Source organism: Balaenoptera musculus, chromosome 2 (assembly GCF_009873245.2).
Source record: "Balaenoptera musculus isolate JJ_BM4_2016_0621 chromosome 2, mBalMus1.pri.v3, whole genome shotgun sequence".
NCBI classification, from domain to species: Eukaryota; Metazoa; Chordata; class Mammalia; order Artiodactyla; family Balaenopteridae; genus Balaenoptera; species Balaenoptera musculus.
Window position 1 is genome coordinate 165,582,696 of NC_045786.1, and position 25,917 is coordinate 165,608,612.

Here is a 25,917-nt window from a genome sequence, read left to right on the forward strand (position 1 = left end):
TTGCTTCCATTACCTGGCTCTTGTAAATAGTGCTGCAATGAACATTGGGGTGCATGTGTCTTTTTGAATTGTGGTTTTCTCTGGGTATATGCCCAGGAGTGGGATTGCTGGGTCATATGGTAATTCTATTTTTAGTTTTTTAAGGAACCTCCATACTGTTCTCCATAGTGGCTGTATCACTTTACATTCCCACCAACAGTGCAAGAGGGTTCCCTTTTCTCCACACCCTCTCCAGTATTTGTTGTTTGTAGATTTTCTGATGATGCCCATTCTAACCGGTGTGAGGTGATACCTCATTGTTGTTTTGATTTGCATTTGTCTAATAATTAGTGATGTTGAGAAGCTTTTCATGTGCTTCTTGGCCAGCTGTATGTCCTCTTTGGAGAAATGTCTATTTAGGTCTTCTGTGCATTTTTGGATTGGATTGTTTGTTTTTTTAATATTGAGCTGCATGAGCTGTTTATGTATTTTGAAGATTAATCCTTTGTCCATTGATTCGTTTGCAAATATTTTCTCCAATTCTGAGGGTTGTCTTTTCGTCTTGTTTACAGTTTCCTTTGCTGTGCAAAAGCTTTTAAGTTTCATTAGGTCCCATTTGTTTATTTTTGTTTTTATTTCCATTACTCTAGGAGGTGGGTCAAAAAAGATCTTGCTGTGATTTATGTCAAAGAGTGTTCTTCCTGTGTTTTACTCTAAGAGTTCTATAGTGTCCGGTCTTACATTTAGGTCTTTAATCCATTTTGAGTTTATTTTTGTGTATGGTGTTAGGGAGTGTTCTAATTTCATTCTTTTACATGTAGCTGTCCAGTTTTCCCAGCACCACTTATTGAAGAGACTGTCTTTTCTCCATTGTATATCCTTGCCTCCTTTGTTATAGATTCGTTAACCATAGTTGCATGGGTTTATCTTTGGACTTTCTATCCTGTTCTATTGATCTATATTTCTGTTTTTGTGCCAGAACCATATTGTCTTGATTACTGTAGCTTTGTAGTATAGTCTGAAGTCAGGGAGTCTGATTCCTCCAGCTCGGTTTTTTTCCCTCAAGACTGCTTTGGCTATTCGGGGTCTTTTGTGTCTCCATACAGATTTTAAGATTTTTTTGTTCTAGATCTGTAAAAAATGCCCTTGGTAATTTGATAAGGATTACATTGAATCTGTAAGATTGCTTTGGGTAGTATAGTCATTTTCACAATATTTCTTCCAACCCAAGAACATGGTATATCTCTCCATCTGTTTGTGTCATTTTTGATTTCTTTCATCAGTGTCTTATAGTTTTCTGAGTACAGGTCTTTTGTCTCCCTAGGTAGGTTTATTCCTAGGTATTTTATTCTTTTTGTTGAAATGGTGAATGGGATTATTTCCTTAATTTCTCTTTCTAATCTTTCATTGTTAGTGTAGGAATGCAAGAGATTTCTGTGCATTAATTTTGTATCCTGCGACTTTACCAGCTTCATTGATTAGCTCTAGTAGTTTTCTGGTGGCATATTTAGAATTCTCTATGTAGAGTATCATGTCATCTGCAAACAGTGACAGCTTTACTTCTTTTCCAATTTGGATTCCTTTTATTTCTTTTTCTTCTCTGATTGCCGTGACTAGGACTTCCAAAACTGTGTTGAATAATAGTGGCGAGAGTGGACATCCTTGTCTTGTTCCTGATCTTAGAGGAAATGCTTTCAGTTTTTCACCATTGAGAATGATGTTTGCTGTGGGTTTGTCATATATGGCCTTTATCATGTTGAGGTACTTTCCCTCTATGCCCACTTTCTGGAGAGTTTTTATCATAAATGGGTGTTGAATTTTGTCAGAAGCTTTTTCTGCATCTCTTGAGATGATCATATGCTTTTTTTTCTTCAATTTGTTAATGTGGTGTATCACATTGATTGATTTGCATATATTGAAGAATCCTTGCATCCCTGGGATAAATCCCACTTGATCATGGTGTATGATCCTTTTAGTGTGTTGTTGGATTCTGTTTGCTAGTATTTTGTTGAGGATTTTCGCATCTATATTCTTCAGTGACATTGGTGTGTAATTTTCTTTTTTAGTAGTATCTTTGTCTGGTTTTGGTATCAGGGTGATGGTGACCTCATAGAATGAGTTTAGGAGTGTTCCTTCCTCTGCAGTATTTTGGAAGAGTTTGAAGGATGGGTGTTAGCTCTTCTTTAAATGTTTGATAGAATTCCCCTATGAAGCCATCTGGTCCTGACTTACGTTTGTTGGAAGAATAATCACAGTTTCAGTTTCATTACTTGTGATTGGTCTGTTCATATTTTCTATTTCTTCCTGGTTCAGTCTTGGAAAGTTATACCTTTCCAAGAATTTGTCCATTTCTTCCAGGTTGTCCATTTTATTGGCATAGAGTTGCTTGTAGTAGTCTCTCATGATGCTTTGTATTTCTGTGGTGTCCGTTGTAACTTCTCCTTTTTCATTTCTAATTTTATTGATTTGTGTCCTCTCCCTCTTTTTCTTGATGAGTGTGGCTAAAGCTTTATCAATTTTGTTTATCTTCTCAAAGAACCAGCTTTTAGTTTTATTGATCTTTGCTATTGTTTTCTTTGTTTCTATTTCATCTATTTCTGCTCTGATCTTTATGATTTCTTTCCTCCTACTAACTTTCGGTTTTGTTTGTTCTTCTTTCTCTAGTTCCTTTAGGTGTAAGGTTAGATTGTTTATTTGAGATGTTTGTTGTTTCTTGAGGTAGGCTTGTATTGCTATAAACTTCACTCTTAGAACTGCTTTTACTGCATCCCATAAGTTTTGGATCGTCGTGTTTTCATTGTAATTTGTCTCTAGGTATTTTTTGATTTCCTCTTTGATTTCTAGGTTATTTAGTAACGTATTGTTTAGCCTCCATGTGTTTGTGTTTTTTACATTTTTTCCCTGTAATTGATTTGTAATCTCATAGCCTTGTGGTCGCAAAAGATGCTTGATATGATTTCAATTTTCTTGAATTTACTGAGGCTTGATTTGTGACCCAAGATGGGATTTGTCCTGGAGAATGTTCCGTGTGCACTTGAGAAGAAAGTGTAATCTGCCGTTTTGGATGGAGTGTCCTATAAATATCAATTAAATCTATCTGGTCTATTGTGTCATTTAAAACTTGTGTTTCCTTATTAATTTTCTGTCTGGATGATCTGTCCATGGGTGTAAGTGAGGTGTTAAAGTCCCCCACTATTACTGTGTTACTGTCGATTTCCTCTTTTACAGCTGTTAGCATTTGCCTTATGTACTGAGGTGTTCCTGTGTTGGGTGCATATATATTTATAATTGCTATATCTTCTTCTTGGATTGATCCCTTGATCATTATGTAGTGTGCTTCCTTGTCTCTTTTAACATTCTTTATTTTAAAGTCTATTTTATCTGATATGAGTATTGCTACTCCAGCTTTCTTTTGATTTCCATTTGCATGGAATATCTTTTTCCATCCCCTCATTTTCAGTCTGTATGTGTCCCTAGGTCTGAAGTGGGTCTCTTGTAGACAGCATATATATGGGTCTTGTTTTTGTATCCATTCAGCGAGCCTGTGTCTTTTGGTTGGAACGTGTAATCCATTCACATTTAAGGTAATTATCGACATGAATGTTCCTATTACTATTTTCTTAATTGTTTTGGGTTTGTTTTCGTGGGTCTTTTTCTTCTGTTGTGTTTCTCACTTACAAAAGTTCCTTTAGTGTTTGTTGTGTAGCTGGTTTGGTAGTGCTGAATTCTCTTAGCTTTTGCTTGTCCGTAAAGCTTTTGATTTCTCTGTCAAATCTGAATGAGATCCTTGCTGGGTAGAGTAATCTTGGTTGTAGTTTCTTCCCTTTCATCACTTTAATTATATCGTGCCACTCCCTTCTGGCTTGTAGAGTTACTGCTTAGAAATCAGCTATTAACCTTATGGGAGTCCCCTGGTATGTTATTTGTCATTTTTCCCTTGTTTGTTTTATTTATTTATTTATTTATTTATTTATTTATTTTTGGCTGTGTTGGGTCTTCGTTTCTGTGCGAGGGCTTTCTCTAATTGCGGCAAGCGGGGGCCACTCTTCATCGCGGTGTGCGGGCCTCTCACTATCGCGGCCTCTCTTGTTGCGGAGCACAGGCTCCAGACACGCAGGCTCAGTAGCTGTGGCTCACGGGCCCAGTTGCTCCGCGGCATGTGGGATCTTCCCAGACCAGGGCTCGAACCCGTGTCCCCCGCATTGGCGGGCGGATTCTTAACCACTGCGCCACCAGGGAAGCCCCCCTTGTTTGTTTTAATAATTTTTCTTTGTCTTTAGTTTTTGTCAATTTGATTACTATGTGTCTTGGCGTGTTTCTCCTTGGGTTTATCCTGCCTGGGACTCTGTGCGCTTCCTGCAGTTGGGTGGCTGTTTTCTTTCCCATGTTTGGGAAGTTTTTTATTATAATCTCTTCAAATATCTTCTCGGTTCCTTTCTGTCTCTCTTCTCCTTCTAGGACCCCTATAATGCGAATGTTGGTGCGTTTAATGTTGTCCCAGAGGTTTCTTAGGCTGTCTTCATTTCTTTTCATTCTTTTTTATTTATTCTGTTCCACGGCAGTGAATTCCACCATTCTGTCTTCCAGGTCACTTATCCGTTCTTCTACCTCAGTTATTCTGCTATTGATTCCCTTCTATTGTATTTTCATTTCAGTTACTGTATTGTTCATCTCTGTTTGTTTGTTCTTCAATTCTTCGAGGTGTTTGTTCTTTAATTCTTCTAGGTCTTTGTTAAACATTTCTTGCATCTTCTAGATCTTTGCCTCCATTTTTTTCCTGAGGTCCTGGATCATCTTCACTATCCTTATTCTGAATTCTTTTTCTGGAAGGTTGCCTATCTCCACTTCATTTAGTTGTTTTTCTGGGCTTTTGTCTTGTTCCTTCATCTGGTACATAGTCCTGTGCCTTTTCATTTTGTCTGTCTTTCTGTGATGTGGTTTTCGTTCCACAGGCTGCAGGGTTGTAGTTCTTCTTGCTTTTGCTGTCTGCGCTCTGGTGGATGAGGCTATCTGAGAGGCTTGTGCAAGTTTCCTGATGGGAGGGACTGGTGGTGGATAGAGCTGGGTGTTGCTCTGGTGGGCAGAGCTCAGTAAGCCTTTATTCCGCTTGTCTGCTGATGGGTGGGACTTGGTTCCCTCCCTGTTGGTTGTTTGGCCTGAAGTGACCCAGCACTGGAGCATACCCGGCTCTTTGGTGGGGCTAATGGTGGACTCTGGGAGGGTTCACACCAAGGAGTACTTCCCAGAACTTCTGCTGCCAGTGTCCTTGTCCCTTGATGAGCCACAGCCACCCCCTGCCTCTGCAGGAGACCCTCCAACACCAGCAGGCAGGGCTGGCTCAGTCTCCTGTGGGGTCACTGCTCCTTCCCCCGGGGTCCCGATGTGCACACTACCCTGTGTGTTCCCTTCAAGAGTGGACACAAGGGCACTTCTGTTTCCCCAAGTCCTGTAGAAGTCTTGCAATCAAATTCCATTGGCCTTCAAAGTCTGATTCTCGGGGAATTCCTCCTTCTGTTACTGGACCCCCAGGTTGGGAAGTCTGACGTGGGGCTCAGAACCCTCACTCCAGTGGGTGGACCTCTGTGGTATAATTGTTCTCCAGTTTGTGAGTCACCCACCTGGTAGTTACGGGATTTGATTTTATTGTGTTTGCGCCCCTCCTACCATGTCATTGCGGCTTCTCCTTTGTCTTTGGATGTGGAGTGTCTTTTTTTGGTGATCTCCAGTGTCTTCCTGTTGATGATTGTTCAGCAGTTAGTTGTGATTCTGGTGCTCTTGCAAGAGGGAGTGAGTGCATGTCCTTCTACTTTGCCATCTTGAACCAATCTCCAGATCTGAGTTTTATGGAGATACTTGGAGAAGTCAACGTGAGTCTAAATGTTTGTTTTCTTTTACCTTCCTTCGGTGCTATTAAAAATATAATTTGTGGCAAGGCTGACTCACACGATAACTTCTTTTTGAAAGGGCTATTTTATCTTGAAGATTATGAGTTTGGAGGAACTAAGGTGACTGGCAGTGGAAAGAATCAGAACATGTGAAATTCCTTAAAAATTTATTGACTTAAATAACTTTGTGTTACACATAATTAAAAAAAACCCTTTACACTTTGTGCAAAAAAAATATATATATATAATTTGTTTCTCTACGATTCTAAGCATGATGACTGTAAGTAGAGTTGAATGGGTCTCTAACTAAGTAAACTTTTTAAGGTGATGTTTTGAGGATTTAACATTATTAAGGACTCAATTTTATAGTACTAACGTGAAAATACACCACATTTGAAAAATTCTTGATGTTATGGATTGGTATTTGGTATCTTCTGCTTTAGATTCTTTTTTTTTTAAAATTTACTTATTTATTTATTTATTTTTGGCTGTGTTGGGTCTTCGTTTCTGTGCCAGGGCTTTCTCTAGTTGCGGCGAGTGGGGGCCACTCTTCATCGCGGTGTGCGGGCCTCTCACTATCGCGGCCTCTCTTGTTGCGGAGCACAGGCTCCAGACGCGCAGGCTCAGTAGTTGTGGCTCACGGGCCCAGTTGCTCCGTGGCATGTGGGATCTTCCCAGACCAGGGCTCGAACCCATGTCCCCTGCATTAGCAGGCAGATTCTCAACCACTGCGCCACCAGGGAAGCCCCTGCTTTAGATTCTTGAGTCATCTTTTTCTTAAAAGGAGGTTTTGTCTTTCTTGGAAGTTTAATTCTCTAGGCTAATCATTTAATTAATTTTGTTCTATTCATTAAAACAAACTGTTTAATTTATTTTGAGTAAAGAAATAATTAAATATCAACTATGTAACGTTTAGTTTTCATTGGGAACTCAAAGCAAGTCCTGTGTGACATCTGCTTCATTGTTACAAATTCAAACATAGTATCAGCAGTTTGTGTTGTATTTTGGAATTTGAAGTGAGAGCCGCTAGGATTAGGATCACAGGCTCTGTGTATACAGATCATTTAGGATCCCACACATAGTTGAACAGTCAGCAGAGCTAGAGTTCTCAAGTTAATTTCTCCAGTGGTGACTATGTGATGTTGTCACCTTTGGATAGCATCTGCTCCTTTGACTATGTGACGTCATCACCTTTGGATAGCATCTGCTCCTTCCCCTCTTCCTTTTCTAATTGGTTTAGGATTCAGTAAACTGTGAGGGTTGTCTAGCTATGAAAAGAGGATAGGGCTTTTTGCTATACAGTTAGAATTTTTAGCACGTGAATCTGTCTTCCTCTTTAGATTTTGACCTCTCAGAAGGTTGAAACAAGGTATAAGAATAGAGAAAGACAGTATTGTCAGTATCTAGGTCTGTTGTAACATGCAGCTTATTCTTTTTGGGCAAGGGCATGGGTTTCATAAACTAGCACAGATAGCCTCATTTTTAGAGACCCAAGATAATGCTTCTGAAAGTGCTTTAAGCAAATATAATATACTAAGAAGTTTTACTCCTTTTCTTGATCTCCCACAAATTAGTTATCATTTTGTTTGCCTCCAGTATCATTGAGGACAGGTTTTTTTTTTTTTTTTTTGAAATGGTATGTTTTTAAAAGCAGCATTATTACGCAGTTCTCTCTAGTAGTGCTACATAGCTTGGGAGCAGGAGTGGGATGGAAAAGCAGATGGATGAGTTTGGTATTAGCTGGGTGCCCAGGTTGGAAGAGAGGTGGTATATGTAATGGTCAGTGCATGGGTTTTGGAGTTGTCCAGGCTGGGTAATGTTGGGCAAGTACCTTCAACTTTCTAAGCCCTAATTTCCTCTTCTATAAAATGGAGCTAGTAGTAGTATCTAATACTGCAAGGAAGGTGTTTATTAGTATAAGGCCTAGCATATAGTATATTAGATACTATTTTTATTGTTGTAATTAGGAGGAGGAGAATTGAAGAAGTAAGTTTATTGGTGAGAGTGTAATTGAAGTAATAGGGAGGTTCAGGCTGCCAAGGAAGAAAGTGAAACTAGGATGAATATTAGAAACTGGAGAATAAGAAGGAATTGAAGGGATTAGAAATGTGATGAGGGTAAAAATGGGTTTAGCAACAGAAAAATAGTTAAGAGTTTATGAGCAGCAAAGGAGATCACAGAATTTGAGATTATACAGATGGAGCGTTTCTAGATAATGATATGATCCAGCCTTTGACAATGGTTGCTGGTGTGGAGACAGACTCAATTTAAATCAACAGATATTTATGGAGCCCTTACTGTGTGCTAGATACCATGCTAAGCATCGCGGAATGTAAACTTTGTGCCAGACATCCTTGAATTAGAGGAGGCCAAAAACTAGCTGTTCCTCATTCAGCTGAATGAAGTTGCCCATGACAGTGGCAGGCCTGGGATGACAATGAAGACTGCGAAACCTTTTATTTTAGCAAAAAATGCTTGAGTGGATTGACTTGTTTTTCATTGGTTTAAAATATTACTATAAATGGCTCTTTAAAATAGGTGCATCCCCCAGTGGGAATAAAATAATTAGTAACATTAATTTAAGAGATAGCTGTCCTAAATTCATTTATTTCAGTAGTCTTTTTTTTCCCCGTCTTTCTCTTTTAGCCACTAGTGTACAGATTAGATGATTAACCCAGTTCTTTTTAGTTTTAGAGGAATGGTTTGCTGAGTGGGCTTGTGTCCTTTTTGTTTCTGACTATCCTAGAAAAGGAACATGCCCCAAAGAATAGCAGAGTTGGGGCAAAAAGGAGCAACTCATATTGTAGCCAGGAGGATTGTTCCTTGTGCCTTTCAGTTGAAAGTTGTAGGCTTTGAAGTGTAGGAAGCTTATTTTGTTAAAAAAAAAAAAAAGAAAGTTTAACATTGATCAAACATTTATTTTAAAATTACATACACCATATCACGTAGCAATAAACTTAATTTTATATTGTTGACTTAAAATTATGCTGATTATTTCTGGGTCCCTTGCATTCAGTGATGATAGCATAGATCCACACATATTTGGCTTATTTATACTACCTTTGACCAAAGTCAGCAGGAGGTAACAGCAGGTCCACAGCACCTGAGAAATTCCCGGGCATGGGGGACTCAGTACCCCACTTTCATGTTCACCCAAGTTTACTCTTCTCCAAGTCTGTTACCCTTTCCCAACTCCTCCTCAAACTTTCCTCTAATGTGCATTTAAGTAGACTACCTGTTATTCCGTCTCTGCTACCTGTTCTTTGCCACATCACTTTTAACATTGTTTTTGTGAACTGTAGACAGAAGCAGTGCCAGAACTGTAGAACTGTAGACAGAACTGTAGACAGAAGTAGTGCACACATGCATTCAGGTCAAATGGACTTTGTGCTTCATTTGGGCAAACTGCTTCTGTGCGCTTGGCTGATTTCACACGTGTAGTCTAAAAAAGGAGAATAGGAGGTTTCCTCTTTCCTTTATTTGACCCTTCCTCTTGTCATGGCAGCTCTCAGAGTATTATCTCCATCAGCATCAGCATTACCTGGGAACATGTTAGAAATCAAGTTCTCAGGCCTCACCAAGACCTACTGTCCCAGAATCTCTGGGGGTGAGACCCAGTTTTAACAAGTGCTGCAGGATGATTCTGATACATGCTAAAGTTTGGAAACCATTGCTCTAGCATATTGTGGTTACCAACCTGTATACATTTCCTTGAAGGCCCTGACAGTATATTTCTGCTAAGCTTAATGCATAGATTGAAAATATGAAATTACTGTTGTTGTAGGTCAATAATTATCTAATGTTGACAATTTCATATGGTTCAACTAATTGTTACTTTGTGTAAACTAGGGTTTCTTAGACATTTTTTGTGGTTGAGACATTGGCATTCTTTGTTGTGGGTAGCTGTTCTGTGTGTTGTGGAATGTTTTAGCAGCATCCCTTGAGCCTACCTACTGGATTATAGTAGCATCTCCCAAGTTGTGATGATCAAAAATGTCTCCAGACATTGTCATATGTGCCCTTGGGGAGGAGGGGATCACTCTCGGCCGAGGACCACTAGCTAACTCAATTGCTTTCCCTTCTAAGCAACGATACTTAACACAATACCCAAATGTATGTATTTTTCTCCCTTGGTGGGAAAAGGGCCATACATATATTGATTATAGAAATTAAGTTTAGATTTTATATTTGATAGAGATTATGGTGATTACAATTTAGCTGTACTTTCTTTTTATATTTTTTCATGTCCTTTTTATAGTAAGCAGTGTCACCAATAGACTATTCTTTGCTTTTCTAACATCTTATAGCTGTCAAAGTCTAATGACAGTCCATATATTTTTTTCTATTACTAAGTAACTTGCTCATTTTCTTGGATGCCCAAAGGATTTTTTTAAAGTCCTTTAATATATTTCAGTGTTGGTTATGCTGGATCGATTTTCTCAGGTACACAGGGTGCCCTTTTGAATCTTTTTTCATTTCAAGTAATGTTTTTTTTGATGGTTCCCTTGATTTGGTTGCTTCTTTAGGGAATCCTATTAAAAGTATGTTGGATTTTCTTTGCCTGTCTTATATATCACTTTCTCTCAAATCTTTTTAAACTTTTTTAATTTAAAATTTTTATTCTCTTCACCATTTATTTTTCTTAAGGCATTATATATTTTATTTATTCAACCTTGTGTTCTTTATAGTTTAGTCTTTTTCAAGATATTTTCTTTCAATTCTTTCCTGAGTTTTATCACCGTATTTCTGAGCTTTCATAATTATGATTCATGTGTTTTTTTCCTATGTCTTATACATTTTCTTAATTTTTTTCCTTTGCTTGTGGAAAAATAGTAGGTTATAATTAGCTGTTTTGTGGGCTTGTCTGTCTTTCATTGTCTTTAAGAATATTAGTTCAGTCCTTATTCTCTTTTTTAAAAAAATAACTATATGGAATTTGAACATGGTCCTTGTATATGTCTTGTATTTATGTGAAATTCGTTTCATAACCCTTATAAGAACGTGTGGTTCAGGATAGCTTTTCTAATTTCAATAGAGTAGGTTTTTCTAATTATTTAGATGTCCTTTGATTTCTTTCATTAACATTGTGTTTTCAGCATACGAGTCCTGTAATTTTGTTAGTATTTCGTTTTTTGAGTGATTGTAAATGATATTGTATTTGTAATTTCAGTGTTCATGCGTTGAATTTTGTCAAATGTTTTTCTGCATTGATATGATCATGTGATATTTTTCTTCTTTAACCTGTTAATATGATGGATTACACTGATTTTGAGTATTGAACTAGCCTTGCATCCCTGGAGTAAATCTCATTTGATCACGGTGTATAATTCTTCCTTTAATATATTACTATATTTTATTTGCTAATATTCTGTTAAGGATTTTTTTTTTGAAGCCTCCCAGGGCTGCTGCTTGCCGCCCACAGCCGGGCTTCCATCCTCCATACATGCAGAGACTTGGAAAACAGTTCTTTTTTAAAAAATTAATTAATTAATTTTTTATTGGGGTATAGTTGTTTTACACTATTGTGTTAGTTTCTACTGTACAGTGAAGTGGAGTTCCCTGTGCTATACAGCAGGTTCTCATTACTTATTTATTTTATACATATTAGTGTATATATGTCAATCCCAATCTCCCAATTCATCCCACCACCCCCCCCCCCCTTTCTGCCCTTGGTGTCCATACGTTTGTTCTCTACATCTGTGTCTGTTTCTGCCTTGCAAACCGGTTCACCTGTACCATTTTTCTAGATTCCACATACATGCGTTAATATATGGTATTTGTTTTCCTCTTTCTGACTTACTTCACTCTGTGTGACAGTCTAGGTCCATCCACGTCTCTACAAAGGACCCAATTTCATTCCTTCTTATGGCTGAATAATATTCCATTGTATATATGTACCACATCTTCTTTATCCATTCCTCTGTTGATGGGCATTTAGGTTGCTTCCATGTCCTGGCTATTGTAAATAGTGCTGCAATGAACAATGGGGGCATGTGTCTTTTTGAATTATGGTTTTCTCAGGGTATATGCCCAGTAGTGGGATTGCTGGGTCATATGGTAGTTCTATTTTTAGTTTTTTAAGGAACCTCCATACTGTTCTCCATAGTGGCTGTATCAATTTACATTCCCACCAACAGTGCAAGAGGGTTCCCTTTTCTCCACACTCTCTCCAGCATTTGTTGTTTGTAGATTTTCTGATGATGCCCGTTCTAACTGGTGTGAGCTGATACCTCATTGTAGTTTTGATTTGCATTTGTCTAATAATTAGTGATGTTGAGCATCTTTTCATGTGCCTCTTGGCCATCTGTATGTCTTTTTTAGAGAAATGTCTATTTAGGTCTTCTGCCCATTTTTTTTTTTTAACATCTTTATTGGAGTATGATTGCTTTACAATGGTGTGTTAGTTTCTGCTGTATAACAAAGTGAATCAGCTATACATATACATATATCCCCATATCTCCTCCCTCTTGTGTCTCCCTCCCACCCTCCCTATCCCACCCCTCTAGGTGGTCACAAAGCACCGAGCTGATCTCCCTGTGCTATGCGGCTGCTTCCCAGTAGCTATCTATTTTACATTTGGTAGTATATTAAGTCCATGCCAGTCTCTCACTTTGTCTCAGCTTACCCTTCCCCCTCCCCGTGTCCTCAAGTCCATTCTCTACATCTGCGTTTTTATTCCTGTCCTGCCCCTAGGTTCTTCATAACCATTTATTTTTCTTTAGATTCCATATATATGTGTTAGCATATGGTATTTCTTTTTCTCTTTCTGACTTACTTCACTCTGTATGACAGACTCTAGGTCCATCCACCTCACTATAAATAACTCAATTTCATTTCTTTTCATGGCTGAGTAATATTCCATTGTATATATGTGCCACATCTTCTTTATCCATTCATCTGTTGATGGACACTTAGGTTGCTTCCATGTCCTGGCTATTGTAAATAGAGCTGCAGTGAACATTGTGGTACATGACTCTTTGAATTATGGTTTTCTCAGGGTATATGCCCAGTGGTGGAATTGCTGGGTCATATGGTAGTTCTATTTTTAGTTTTTTAAGGAACCTGCATACTGTTCTCCATAGTGGCTGTATCACTTTACATTCCCACCAACAGTGCAAGAGGGTTCCCTTTTCTCCACACCCTCTCCAGCATTTACTGTTTGTAGATTTTCTGATGATGTCCATTCTAACAGTGTGAGGTGATACCTCATTCTAGTTTTGATTTGCATTTCTCTTTAAGATCCTTTTTCAAATTAAGATAACATTCACAGTTTCCAGGATTAGGGTGTGGACATATTTTATGGGGGGGACCACCATTCAATCCACTACAAGTAGTATCTTATATGCAGTTTTAATTTCCCTCTTTTGATCTTCTCCTCACCTTGGCATGGGTCTCCTGTTTCCCTCCCTTCTCTTTTCCTTCTTGATTTTGTCTTTTAAAGTATTCACTTAGAGAGTAATGAGAATAGTGGAATGATTGTGCTGACCTGTATTTCACAGCCTACCATACTGCAGCAGGGAAAAAGCCTTTGTCACAGCAGTGCAGCTTCATTTAATCAGAATATGCTGCTTATTAACAGAACTTATAAAACTCTGAAGCAAATAAATATAATACTTTAAAAACTCTTTAGAAAACCATGTTAAGGTCTTATATACATATAATAAATAATTCCATTTGAAGAGTTAAGTAAAAATAATTTTAGTTAAGATAAATAAACATTACGGCATCAGTAATTAACATTTAAATTGGTATCAGTTAACGATAGGTGGAATTTCCCTCTGAGGTGGTGCCACATTTACTAGCATCTTTTATATATATATATTTCAAGTACTTGCACAACTTATGTTGGTTAGCTTATGTTTTAAAAACAAATAATTTTTTTGCATGGAAGTGGTTTCTTGGAAGAATCGGAGTACTTTTTCTGAGGTATTTAGGCCACTAGAGTATCACAGATTATTTTGGTAAAGCCTTAGTGACCTAATGAACGTTATGGTAAAAAGGTACCATATAAATACACCCTACTGACTTTTAAGAATATAGAATATATCGTTAAGTTTCTGGTGAGTCAATCTAGTGCAATAGGTAGTTTCATTGTCCTAGAAGAAAGTTGTATGATTCTGCTGTAGATTTTGTTGCTGTCCCTGCTGTTGTTATGATTATTAATATTTTACCATAATGAAATTTATCATTTATATTTTTATAAAGTATAGCAAACTGGCAGGTCACAGGAAAAAATAAGGTAGAATTTTAAAGTAACTAATAATGGTCTCAAAATTTTTAGACTTCAACAAGACGTGTGTGTGGATAGAGAACCTTGTTTTAGCATAAGCATAATTAATATCTTCATGCATTTGTTATAAGATTGACTTAAAGCCAGAAATTTCAGTTCTGGCTTTATTTGTATATCTAGATGATGTGTTTAAAGTTTAAAACTGTCAGAAGTCTGAGTGTTCGTTATTAAAAAGCAGTTGTTTTCAAGTTAATCCCTGCTTTTTATAATGTAAATTATAATTACAAATTTATAGTTACAAATTTTAAATTTGTGTTTTCTTTGTAAGTGCTGGTCAAGATATCCAAGGAACAAGCGTGATTGCGAATCTTCCATTTCTGATGCGACAGAACCCTACTGAGACACTTCGGAGAATCTTGCCAAAAGTCAGAGTAAGTTGCTGTGAAATAAGATTTGAATTCACCATTTTTTCCCAGTAGTACGTTGTCATTGTCAGGAGAAATTTTCAGAGCTTTTGATGGCTCATCTTCTGTACCTTATCCTTGAGTGGAGGAAGTATTATGATAAACATTTTGAATTACGTTGAAAATATTTAAGGAAATTAGCTGATGGAAATGGAGAAATCTAGATCTTAAACTATAAAGATTTCTTTCGTTAATCATTTTCTCAGTAGAGACATTATAATGTTTTCAGTGGCTCAAAAAAAATCTTAGTCTTATAAAATCATAGCTATCTTATTTGGTATTCTGTTGACTTAAATATATATTAATAGTGTTTCTAGAACATTGATAATATAGTTTAACTGATAGTCCTAATAATCACCGTGGTGCCTGCTAAAGATTGAATTGTGGCCATTGCAGTTTTAGTTTTATATTTAATTACTTCCTAAATTCCTTCAGAATTAGTTTTCCTGCTGTAAACAAAATATTTGATCTACTAGAACTTTCTTTTCTCTGACTGTTTAATATTTATTCATTATTAATATATAATATTAAATATTTAATACATGCTATTTATTATTTATTTGTACCATATGCAAAGTGCTGTTCTTTATGAGAACTTGAATGAACAGGACAGATGATGTCTTTGTGTCTTCAGGGAGCTTACACTACTAATGGGGTCAGGGAGGTTACCTACTAACGGGGATTCTGTTTGCTAATAGTGAGTTTTGTAGACTTTGCTTTGGCTTTCTGTTTGGTTTAACTTTTTTATAATTTTTAAATTAATTTATATGTGTTTAAAATACTGTAATTATTAGTGTGTCCTTTGGTTTTATTTTTAGGCATATATGGCATGTTTCCAGTGATGTAGATCAGGGATATACCATGTTATTTTTATAAGATGTTCACATTTCTATGCAGGCAATATGGATTTTTTTTTTTTTTTTACTGATTACAGTGGTGAATTGAGAAGATGTTTATTTTAGTATCACGTGTGATTCAAAAATGAATGAAGCTTTTTCATGTCTGTTTTTCCCAAATCATTCCATAATTTCAATGGAATTATGTCTACACAGTCTAGGTTTAATTTCACATTCAACTGAAGTGATATTAACTGACCTAAGCTTGTTAGCATGTCACCTGGGAGTACCAGTTAAACAGTAGTAGAAGGGAACAGGTGGTTAGGTCCTCTTAACTAAGGAGTTATTGTACATAAGCAAATTAAATTTAAAGCTAAAAATATTGAGCATGGTGTACACTCTGTGTTGAGCAGGCTAAATCCAGGCCACAGGCCGCATACTGCAAGTTAAAAGTTTCATAAAGCAAGAGTAAAAGATGAAGGATAGACAGTAGTGAGCTTTAGGAAGTCTCTAAATTATTTTGAAAAAAATCCTTTGCTAATGCGTTCACAATAAAGTTAACTAAATAATAACTCCTGAGAAATCTTAATTTCATGGGAATGTATAAAGAATATTATACACTCACATATAGAGCATATTTGTACAAAGAATCAAATGTCTCTGCAGAAACTATATAACTGAGTTACAGAGGGTAAGATTTTATTAAGCTTTTAAAGTTATTAAGTTTAATTCATAATACAGAAGATTAACTGAAGAAAGGGATGTAAAGAAAATGTATACTAATGAATATTTACTAAGACAGTCTTCGTAGCAGCCATTTATTTAGGACTTATTTTGCCCTGTACTAAAAAAGGTAGAAAACAGCCCCAGATTAGATTCTATATCAGGAAGACATAAAGACTATGGAAAACAATTAAAGAACAAGCATAGGAGAGTATTTAATTGTGTGATTCTGATTTATGTAAAAATGCTGAAGAATTAAGCAAATGGGAAAGACTTCTTTATGGGGCAATAATAATGACTTTTATAGAGGGTTTAATATAAAATGTAGGCAGCTAAACATTTAAGCAACCCCACATCAAATTCTAAAACCTATGAGCAAATCATTTAAAATCATAGTATTCAGATATTGTTAAGACTTGTTGGTACTCACAACACCTTCTTTAATTCAGCCTTGCTTCTGTGAGTGGTTACTTCCAAGTGATAGAAGTATGACAAAAATTGCACATAGCCACTTTATTCACTCTTGCCATGGCCATAATTTCTTAGCTAATTTTATAAAAAAAGCAATCTTGTGTCTCAAAATGAGCATTTAGTAATAACGGCCTTCTCATTCATTCATAAAAATTTACTGAGTACCTCCCGTGTGCCAGGCACTGTTCTAAGCACTGAGAAAACAGAGGTGAACAAAACAGAGAACTTACCAGCAAGGACGTTTCCAGAGGGGGAAACAGACATTAAACAAGTGAGTGAGTGTAAAGAACAGGATAAAGTGAGGGGGGCATTGGGGGAGCTGGGAGAGTGGGAGGATACTGACTGTGCTTTGGGAGGTCAAGGACACATCTTTGAGGAACTGAAAACTGAAGGGATAGGAGGAAACAGCCATTTGAGGAGTCAAGAATGAGTGGTCCAGGCAGAGAGAGCAGGAAGAGTTTGGTGGAACTGCAAGAGGTAAGCGTGGTTGGAGTCCAGTGGGTGGGGGTGGGTTGTGAATTGAAGAGAGGACAGTGACGGAGCATATGCAAGTGTTGCTCTTTCTTAGGACAGTGGAGAGCCACTGAAGACTTTAAGCAGGGCGGTGACTTATCCCACGGACAGGCTACAATGATCATTTGCTAATCGTGTGGAGGGTGGATTGGAGCGGGAGTTGGGAAGCTGCAGCACGAGGGCGGCTAATTGGGACAATAGAGACTGGTGGATATATCCAAGATGCACTTATTGGGAGAGAATGAACTACATAATAGATCAGATGTGGAAAGCGAGGGATGACTTCCAGATTATTTCTGGCTTGAGCTTCCGTATGGTTCTGCTGGTTTTTGAGTGTCTTGGTTGATAATTTATTAAATCGATGGGGAAAAATAGTTTGAATACGCTCTAATGCTAATCTTCAGTGAATGATTTATTTTTAGAGAATTTAAAGACATGAATAATAATTATTTTATGTAAGAAGTTAATCATTGCCCAGGTTCTTTTCACATTTATAACAGTAGTATTAGCAGCTTTTAGAACTCCTGCTGTACCTTATCTTTACCTTAAAGAACATCAGATAAAGTGATGGAGATATTTCTGGGCTTATATATTATAAAAATTCACCAAACAAAATGTTTTTGATTTTGTTTTTTGTTTCTGTTGTTTTCTTTGCATTTGCATTTTATCTTTACAATAATGAATTAACTGAAAAATGGTTTAAAAAATAGGTTGCTATTTTCACTGTTTTAGAGATGAAGGAATTTAAGGTTAAAAATAAAGTGGCAGAAACAGAGGCAGGATTAGAACTGAGCTAACCCACAGTATTTCTTCAGTTTACTTTCTAAGTTATATCCAAAGTGGATGATGAAGGATAGTGCAGTTAGATCACTCATCTCAAGGTTAATTTAAATAAGAATCCAGAAAGGAAATATTTTGACCTCCAATTTAAATTCTCTATCTAATTCTAGATATGAGACACTTCTGAATATACAGTTGACCCTTGAACAGCACGGGTTTGAACTGCTTGGGCCCATTTGTGCTTGGACTTTTTCAATACATATGTACCATTGTACTACACGATCAGAAGTTGGTTGAATCTGTGGTTACGGAATCTGGGATACGGAGGGAGGGCCAACCGTAAAGTTATATGTGGATTTCCCACTGTGTGGAGGGTTGACGCCCCTAAACCACATTGTTCAAGGAACAACTGTAGTAGTTATATCTATTTTATATGATTTAATCCTAGGGTATCTTTTGAAAAAGAAAACAGGTTTTTTCTGTGGTCTTTATTGATTAAGTTTGAATTCTTTCCACAATATATTAAGTTGCATTAATATTGGATGTTAGATTTGACTTGAACTTCTGGTTGTCTAGAAATGAAAGAATTTGTTTTGTCAGGATAAATTTCTAAAATACTGTGGTCCTTTATAAAATGTAAAATAGTAATGATATAATTAACCATGTAATATCAGTGACTCCTTTATAAATGAAGTGCAAAAAAAAAGTCTCTACCTGTTGAGTTATTGAACCCTGTTATTGTTTTTTCACTTATTTTGGGAACCAAATAAGGTGTAAAATTGTCTATTAGAAAATGTGCAATGTCAGGAAGAGATAAAAATAACTGTAGGTCATTTATTGAGGTCTTACGATGTGTCAGGCACTGTACTCTGTCAAACATTTTACACATTTTTATCTCTTTGAATGCTCATGGCAGTTCTGTAAGGGTCACTTGATCGAGGAAGAAGCAACTTAGGTGAGTAACTTGCCCAAAGTCACGGTGCTAGCAAGTGGTATAATTAGGTTTGAATAGGGAGTCTGACTCCTGGGCCCTCTCTCTAAACTGCTATACAACCTCTTCATTAGCTCATCGTGACTGCAACAAATATGTAATATATAAGTTTAGTTCCTCAGCCTGAGTCATCTCTCGTGTGGTTATTGCAAGAGGCCTCCTTACTGGACCTGTTGCTTCCCCTTTGCTCCCTGGAGCCCATTCAGCCAGAGAGATTGTTCATTTATTTATTTATTTAGGATCAATTTACACATTACTTTGATGAATAAAATTGTATACATTTAAAGTGTACAGTGTGATGATTTAATATACGTATACATCGTGAAATGCTTACCCCAATCAAATTAATTAATACCTCCATCATCTCACATAGTTAATTTTTTTCTTCAGTGAGATCTCCTAAAGATCTTTCAGAGAGATCAGTCATATCTTTTCTTCTTGAATGAAAACTACTAAAGTGGTGTGGTAGGCAGAACAGTGGCCTCCCAAAGATATCAGGTCCTAATCCCTGGAACCTGTAAATGTTACCTTATTTAGAAAAAGAGGTTTTGTAGATGTGGTTAAGGATCTTGAGACAGGGAGATTAGCCTGGATTATCTGGGTGGGCCCTAAATGCCATCAGATGTATCCCTATAAGAGGAGAGCCCAGGGAGATTTGACCCAGACGTGGAGGAGAAGGCAGTGTGAAGAAAGAGGCAGAGATTGCAGTGATGAGGCCACCAGCCAAGGAATGCCAGCAACTACCAGAAGTTGGAAGAGGCAAGTAACTGATTCTATCTAGTGCCTCTGGAGGGAGTGTGTCCTTGCCAACCTTTGATTTTGGCTGAGTGATACTGATTTAGGACTGATGGCCTCCAGAACTGTGAGAGAATACATTTCTGTTGTTCTAAGCCACTCAGTTGGTGCTAATTTATTATACCAACCACAGGAAAGTAATACAAGTAACTTCCCATTTCAGATAGAGTAAAACTCCTTACCATGCCCTAAAATGACCCTGACTAGCTTTCTGACCTCATCACCTACCCTTCTTTCCTCTTTCTTCCATAAGGGCAGAAGGCTTGTCGGTCTGATTTATCACTGTATCCCCAGAATCTAGAAGAGTGCTTGGCAAAAATAGGCACTCAAAAATAATTTTAAAATGAGCATTGATTGAGCTTGATATTCTGAGACAATAAGTGTCTACCTGAAAGACCAGTGACACTTGATCCACTAATGGCATTTTTGGATGAGAAGTAAAAACAGGATGTCAGTGGAGTGATATAATGCTGACTTACGTTTCTAGAGAGACCTTTTTTGGGGGAGGAGTGGGAGAAAGATATATAATAGGGAAAGGATAAAAGAGACATAATTCATCAATATGAAACTTAATCATTTGAGATCAGTAGATGTCTACGAATCTTTTGATTCTGAAAAGATTCATTAGTTCTACTTTTATTATATTATAAGTTTTTCCCAATGTGATTATTTGAGCATTTTGTATCTACTGAATAGAGGTAGATTTTTAAAAGTTTATTTTTAAATTTTTATAGATAGCCTTTACTATGTAAATAAATACATTTGTTACTAAAAGCTTAACTTTACTTACTTTTTAAGGCCTATTTCAAGTGGCACAGATATGTGGATAACCAATAATAATAATGTGAGGAACCCTTCCTGTGGGCCAGGCCCTGTGCTCAGTGCTTTAGACACATCCTTTTAAACCTCTTATAACAACTCCACACCACGTATTTATTCTCATTTGACAGTTAAGAAAATCTAGGCTTAAAAAATTCAGCGTTTGACTATGATATTTTGTTGAAGCATACAATTATATAATTTATTCTTACAGTGCACCAAGAAAAAAAGAAATAGTCTTAACTAAAAGAATTAAAGAGCACAAACAGATGATACAAATTGCTTTTTCCTTTGGTTTGCAGTTCAAAAAATAAAAGTACCTGTCTTCCTCACTCTAGGTGATGTTTTCTGAGATAAGTTAAAAGTTAAGTTCTGAAAAAAGCACAAGGATTTTGTAAAGGCAACACAGTTATACATAATAAGCAGAACATGATGTTCCAGAACATGATGTTCCATATTCCCTACAGGTCATAAAAAGCCCGCAGTAGAGTAGGACTCTACTGACAGGCTTAGCATTGAAGGCCACTCTGATGTGAAGTAAGGTGAAGAAGAAAGTGAAGTTATTCCTATAATGTCAGATTGATGGAGAAAAATCATCAGGGTCAGAATTGACCTTATGAGGAGTTTTTGTGGGATAAGAAGCATAAAATTGTGTAACTTATTCTTCCAGTTCACTAAGAAAAAAAGAAGTAGTATTAAGCAAAAGAATTAGAGAGCATGGACAGATGGGATAAAATGACTCTTTCTTCTATGGTTTACAGCTCAAAAATAAAAATACATTGATCACAATGCATTTTGAAAATAATGTCTGTGTTATATCTTTTTATGTATATCCATTTGTGTTTAAGGACAAAATAGAGTAACATCATTAATTATTAGACAATAATAGTAAATTCAGTGGAAACACTGGCTGCAAATATAGTTTTTTCTGGGCATTTATAAAAAGTTACATAAGCTAATATTCTTAATAGATCTAAAAATATTCCCTTTCAGTAAGCTAAATTCTAGTGGAGACCAGTGTTCTCACATGTGCTTCTTAGTCATTCAATCATGTGTTATTTTTATCCTGCTTACGATAAAAATGAGCTGGAACTTCTGAATTTCTTAATTAGAAAATCTTTTATTTCTGTGATAACGGGGCCACCATTATCACAGAAATATTTGAATATTGTTTCTGACTTTAGGCATTTGGATGATACAAAGGATAATTTATGGATATTTTAATTTACAATCCTTGCAAGACTCTAAAACAAAGAAGATATTCACATACTCCACTGGAATAAAGGTCTGAAATGTTTGATTTAAAACTGTATGGATTAGCTAGCCTTTTGGCAGTGTGGTGAAGCGGATAGCCTAGAAAATGTTCCCAAATCAGAACACCTAGAAACTCTAGATAAAGTACAATAAGCATTCTTTTAAATGTATGGTTAAGCTTATAAGAGAGTAAGGAATATTCAGGGCTCAGAAGCAAAACAATCAGTTCCACTTCTACTTAGGATATAGATGTGTGCAAGAAAACATCACTCCCATTCTAACAACAATGGCTTGTTCACAAAATTCACATCATCGTAACTTTTCTTGAGCCCGTCAGAAGTGGTCACAAAGCAATCAAGTGAACTGTATTCAGAAGAGCTCTCTGAGGAAAGATGGGACACAGAGACACTGACTTTTGACAAGAGTGTAAGAGGAAGACGTGGCCACTCCCAAAGAATTGTTAGAAAAAATCAGCTAAATTTTCGACAAGTTTTTAAAGATTGATCTGTGGGCTCGCATGTCAGTTTGGAATAACTCAGAGCTGCAGACACAAGGGAACTTTGCACTCACTTGTGAGCTCTTTTCCCCAGGCCTGCTTGCCTTGGCCGGGGTAGGAGACTGGAGAGGACCTCCTCTGGTGATGTAGGTGTGGTGATGATTGCTGCTGGGGAACAGGGGACACAGCACTGCCCACTTCCTCACAGTGACATGCACGGACATACAGGGAATTTCAGCAGCGGGTTGGGCACTATAAAAGAATCAAATGAAAATCCTAGAAATAAAAAAAGGATATCAGAGATGAAGCGTTTCTCCAACAGGGCCAACTGGGGAAAGAATCAGTGAACTTGAAGGTAGAAGTTATCTAAACTGAAACACAAAGGTAAAAAAGAATGAAAAAATACAAGAGAGCATTCAGTGGCTTTGAGACAGTATAAAGTGGTATAATACACGTGCAATCAAAGTCTCAGAATGAGAGAAGAGAGAAGAACTATTTGAAGAAATAATGGCCAAGACTTTTTTGAGATTAATTAATGACAACAAGCCAAAGACCCAAGAAGCTCGGAGGACCCCAAGCAAGGTAAATACACACACACCGTCCTCCTAGGCACATCATGATCAAACTGCTGAAAATGAAAAATAAGAGACAGCCTTGGGAACAGCCAGAGACAAAAGAAACGTTAAATATAGAGGAACAAATGTGAGAATTAAGCAGCCTTATGGTCGGAAAATATGCAGGCTAGGGAGCAGTGGAATGTTGTATTAAAAGTACTGCAAGCAAAAGCAACAACAACAGCAAAAAAGGTCAGCAAGAAATCTGTACCCAGTGAAAATATCTTTCAAGGATGGAGGCAAGAAACTATTTTGTTTTTAGACAAACAAATCAAAAGAATTCATTGTACTAGACTTACACTACAAGAAATGGTGAGGGAGGTTCTTTAAGGCAGACGTAATATAATACCAGATGGAAATTGGATTTACATGAAGAAATGCAGAGCTCCAGAAGTGGTAAAAATTAGGGTAAATGTAAATGAAATAATAACAGTTCTACACAGATTCTTCCAGAAAATAGAGGATAAAGTAAGAACTTCACAAACGATTCTAGGAGGCCAGCATTATCCTGATACCCAAATAAGACATAGACATTACAAAAAAACTATAGATGTGTATCCCTTATGAACTTAGATGCAAACATCTTTTGAAAAACAGCAGATCAAATTCAGCAATATAAAAGGGCTAATACATCATGACCAATCAGGGTTTATCACAGTAACTTAGGGTTGGTTTAAAATTCAAAATCTAATCAATATAAGTCATCATATCAACAAACTAAAACAAAACAAAAAACAAAATGCCACCATCTGATCATCTCAGTAGATTTAGGAAAAACATTTGACAAAACCCAACATCATTCCTGGAGAAAAAACCCCAAACTTCAGCACACTAGGAATAGATAGGAACTTCCTCTGTGAAAAACCTGCAGGTAACATCATACTTAAAGGTGAAAGACTGAATGTTTTCCCCTAGTATCAGGAACAAGCCAAGAGTGTACACTCCTTACTGCATTTGTTCAACACTGTGCTAGGTATTGTAACCAGTGCAGAAAGGCAACAGAAAGAAGTGAAAGGTATCCACATTTCAGAGAAAGAAATGAGGCTGCGTTTTTCTGTCAGATGACATTATCATCTATGTAGCAATCTACAAAAGAAAAATATTTAGAACTACTGAGTATGGAAAGGTTGCAGGATACAAGATAAATGTACGAATAAATTGTATTTCTACACATTAGCAATAAGCAATTGGAAATTGAAGTTTTTCTTAAACAGTTAAAGTATGTAATACTTAGGGATAAATCTGATAAATGTGTTAAGACCTGTATACTGAAAACTATAGAACATTGCTGAGAGAAATAATAAAAGAACTAAGTGAATGGAGATACACCACGTTCATGGATCAGAAGATTCAATATTATTATGTCAGTTCTTCTCAGATAAATCTATATATTTAATGCAAAATAATAATTCCAGCAGGTTAGGGGTTTTTTCTGTTGTAGAAAGTAAGTGAATTCTCAAATTCATATGAAAATTCAAAGGGCTTAGAATAGCCAAAACAATTTTGAAAAAGAGAAAGTTGGAAGACTTCTATTACCTGATTTTGAGACATAATATACAGCATAGTAATTAAGACTATGAATACTGGTATAAAGACAAATCAGTGGGACATACGGGGAGATTTTTAAAAAGCCCATAGATATGTTCCCAGTTGATTTTAACACAGGTACAAAGGCAATTCATTGCAGAGAGGATAGTCCTTTCAACAAATAGTGCTGGGTCAGTTGAGAAAAAAGTCCATACTTTGTACCATATACAGAAGTTAACCCCAAATAGATCATAAACTTGAGTGTTAAAAACTAAAATCGTAAAAACTTCTAGAAGAAAACATAAGACTAAATCTTTGTGACCTTGGGTTACACAAAGATTTCTTTATATATTGATACTAAAAGCATGATCCATAGAAGAAAAATTTGATAAATTTGATTTCATGAAAGTGTAAAGCTTTTGCTCTTCAGAAGGCAGTTAAGAGAATGAAAAAATAAGTCATGGAATGGGAGAAAATATAAATCATATGCGTGATAAAGCATATGTGTTCAGAATACACAAAGAACTCTCAAGACTCAGTAATAAAACAACCCAATTTAAAAAAGGGCAAGAAATTTAAACGGATACTTCACCAAAGATTTGTGGATAGCCAATAAACGAAAGATGTTCAGTATCATTAGTCATTAGATAAATGCAAATAAATTTATACACCTGTTAGAATATATGTACTAACAAAACCCTGATAATACTAAATATAGGCAAGAATGTGGAGCAACTCAAACTCTCATACACTGTTGGTGGAAATGTATCAATAAAATTGTACAATCACTTAGGGAAACAGTTTGGCAGTTTCTCAGAAGTTTAAACATACACCTATTGAATCACTCAACCAGTTCACTTCTAAGGATTAAGAGAAATTAAAGCAAGTGTTTATATAAAGACTTGTATATAATTGTAATAATAATTACAATTGTAATTATTGCAGTAATATCATTGCAACTCTATTTGTAATAGTCGAAATGAAAAATAATCCACATGGCCATCAACAGGTGAATGGATAAACAAATTGTGGTATATCCATATAATATACCACAAACTAATGTTTATATATTCTGAATCCAAGTCCTTTGTTGGTTATGTATTGAAATATCTTCTTCCACTCTGTGGTTTATCCTAATGTTTTAGATTAATTTTGTAAACAACATGTTTGGGTTTTATTTTTTATCCAATCTGACTCTGTTTTAATTAGAACATTTCATCCATTTACTTTTAATTGCATATATTATCTTACTATTTATTTGTTTTTTCTGTTTGGTGTTCTTTTTTTGTCAATTATTTCCTTTTTTTGAATTAATGAAGTGGTTTTATTACTTTATTTTCCGCCCCCTCCCATCAGCTTGGAACTCTCTTTTACTTTGTTAGTGACCTCTGGGATTATAACAAAGACACATTACCGAAGTTTAATGTTCATTGGTATTTTTACCTTCTTTCTGATAATATAAGAGCTCTTATTTTTGTGTTATTGTTGTCAGATATTTTAATTATTTATGTATTTCAAGACTCACAGTTATTACTGTTTT

The 25,917-nt window shown here is 36.3% G+C and overlaps 1 protein-coding gene across 3 annotated transcripts in view; it reads left to right on the forward strand.

Annotated features, from left to right (window-relative positions):
* The window catches only part of PPP4R4 (protein phosphatase 4 regulatory subunit 4), a 112,976-nt gene that overhangs the window by 21,002 nt on the left and 66,057 nt on the right, over positions 1-25,917 (forward strand). For all 3 annotated transcript variants that reach the window (XM_036843158.1, XM_036843157.1, XM_036843159.1), the window contains exon 3: positions 14,423-14,525. In XM_036843158.1, coding sequence (XP_036699053.1) covers positions 14,423-14,525 — 103 coding nt within the window. The remainder of the gene's footprint in view (positions 1-14,422; positions 14,526-25,917) is intronic.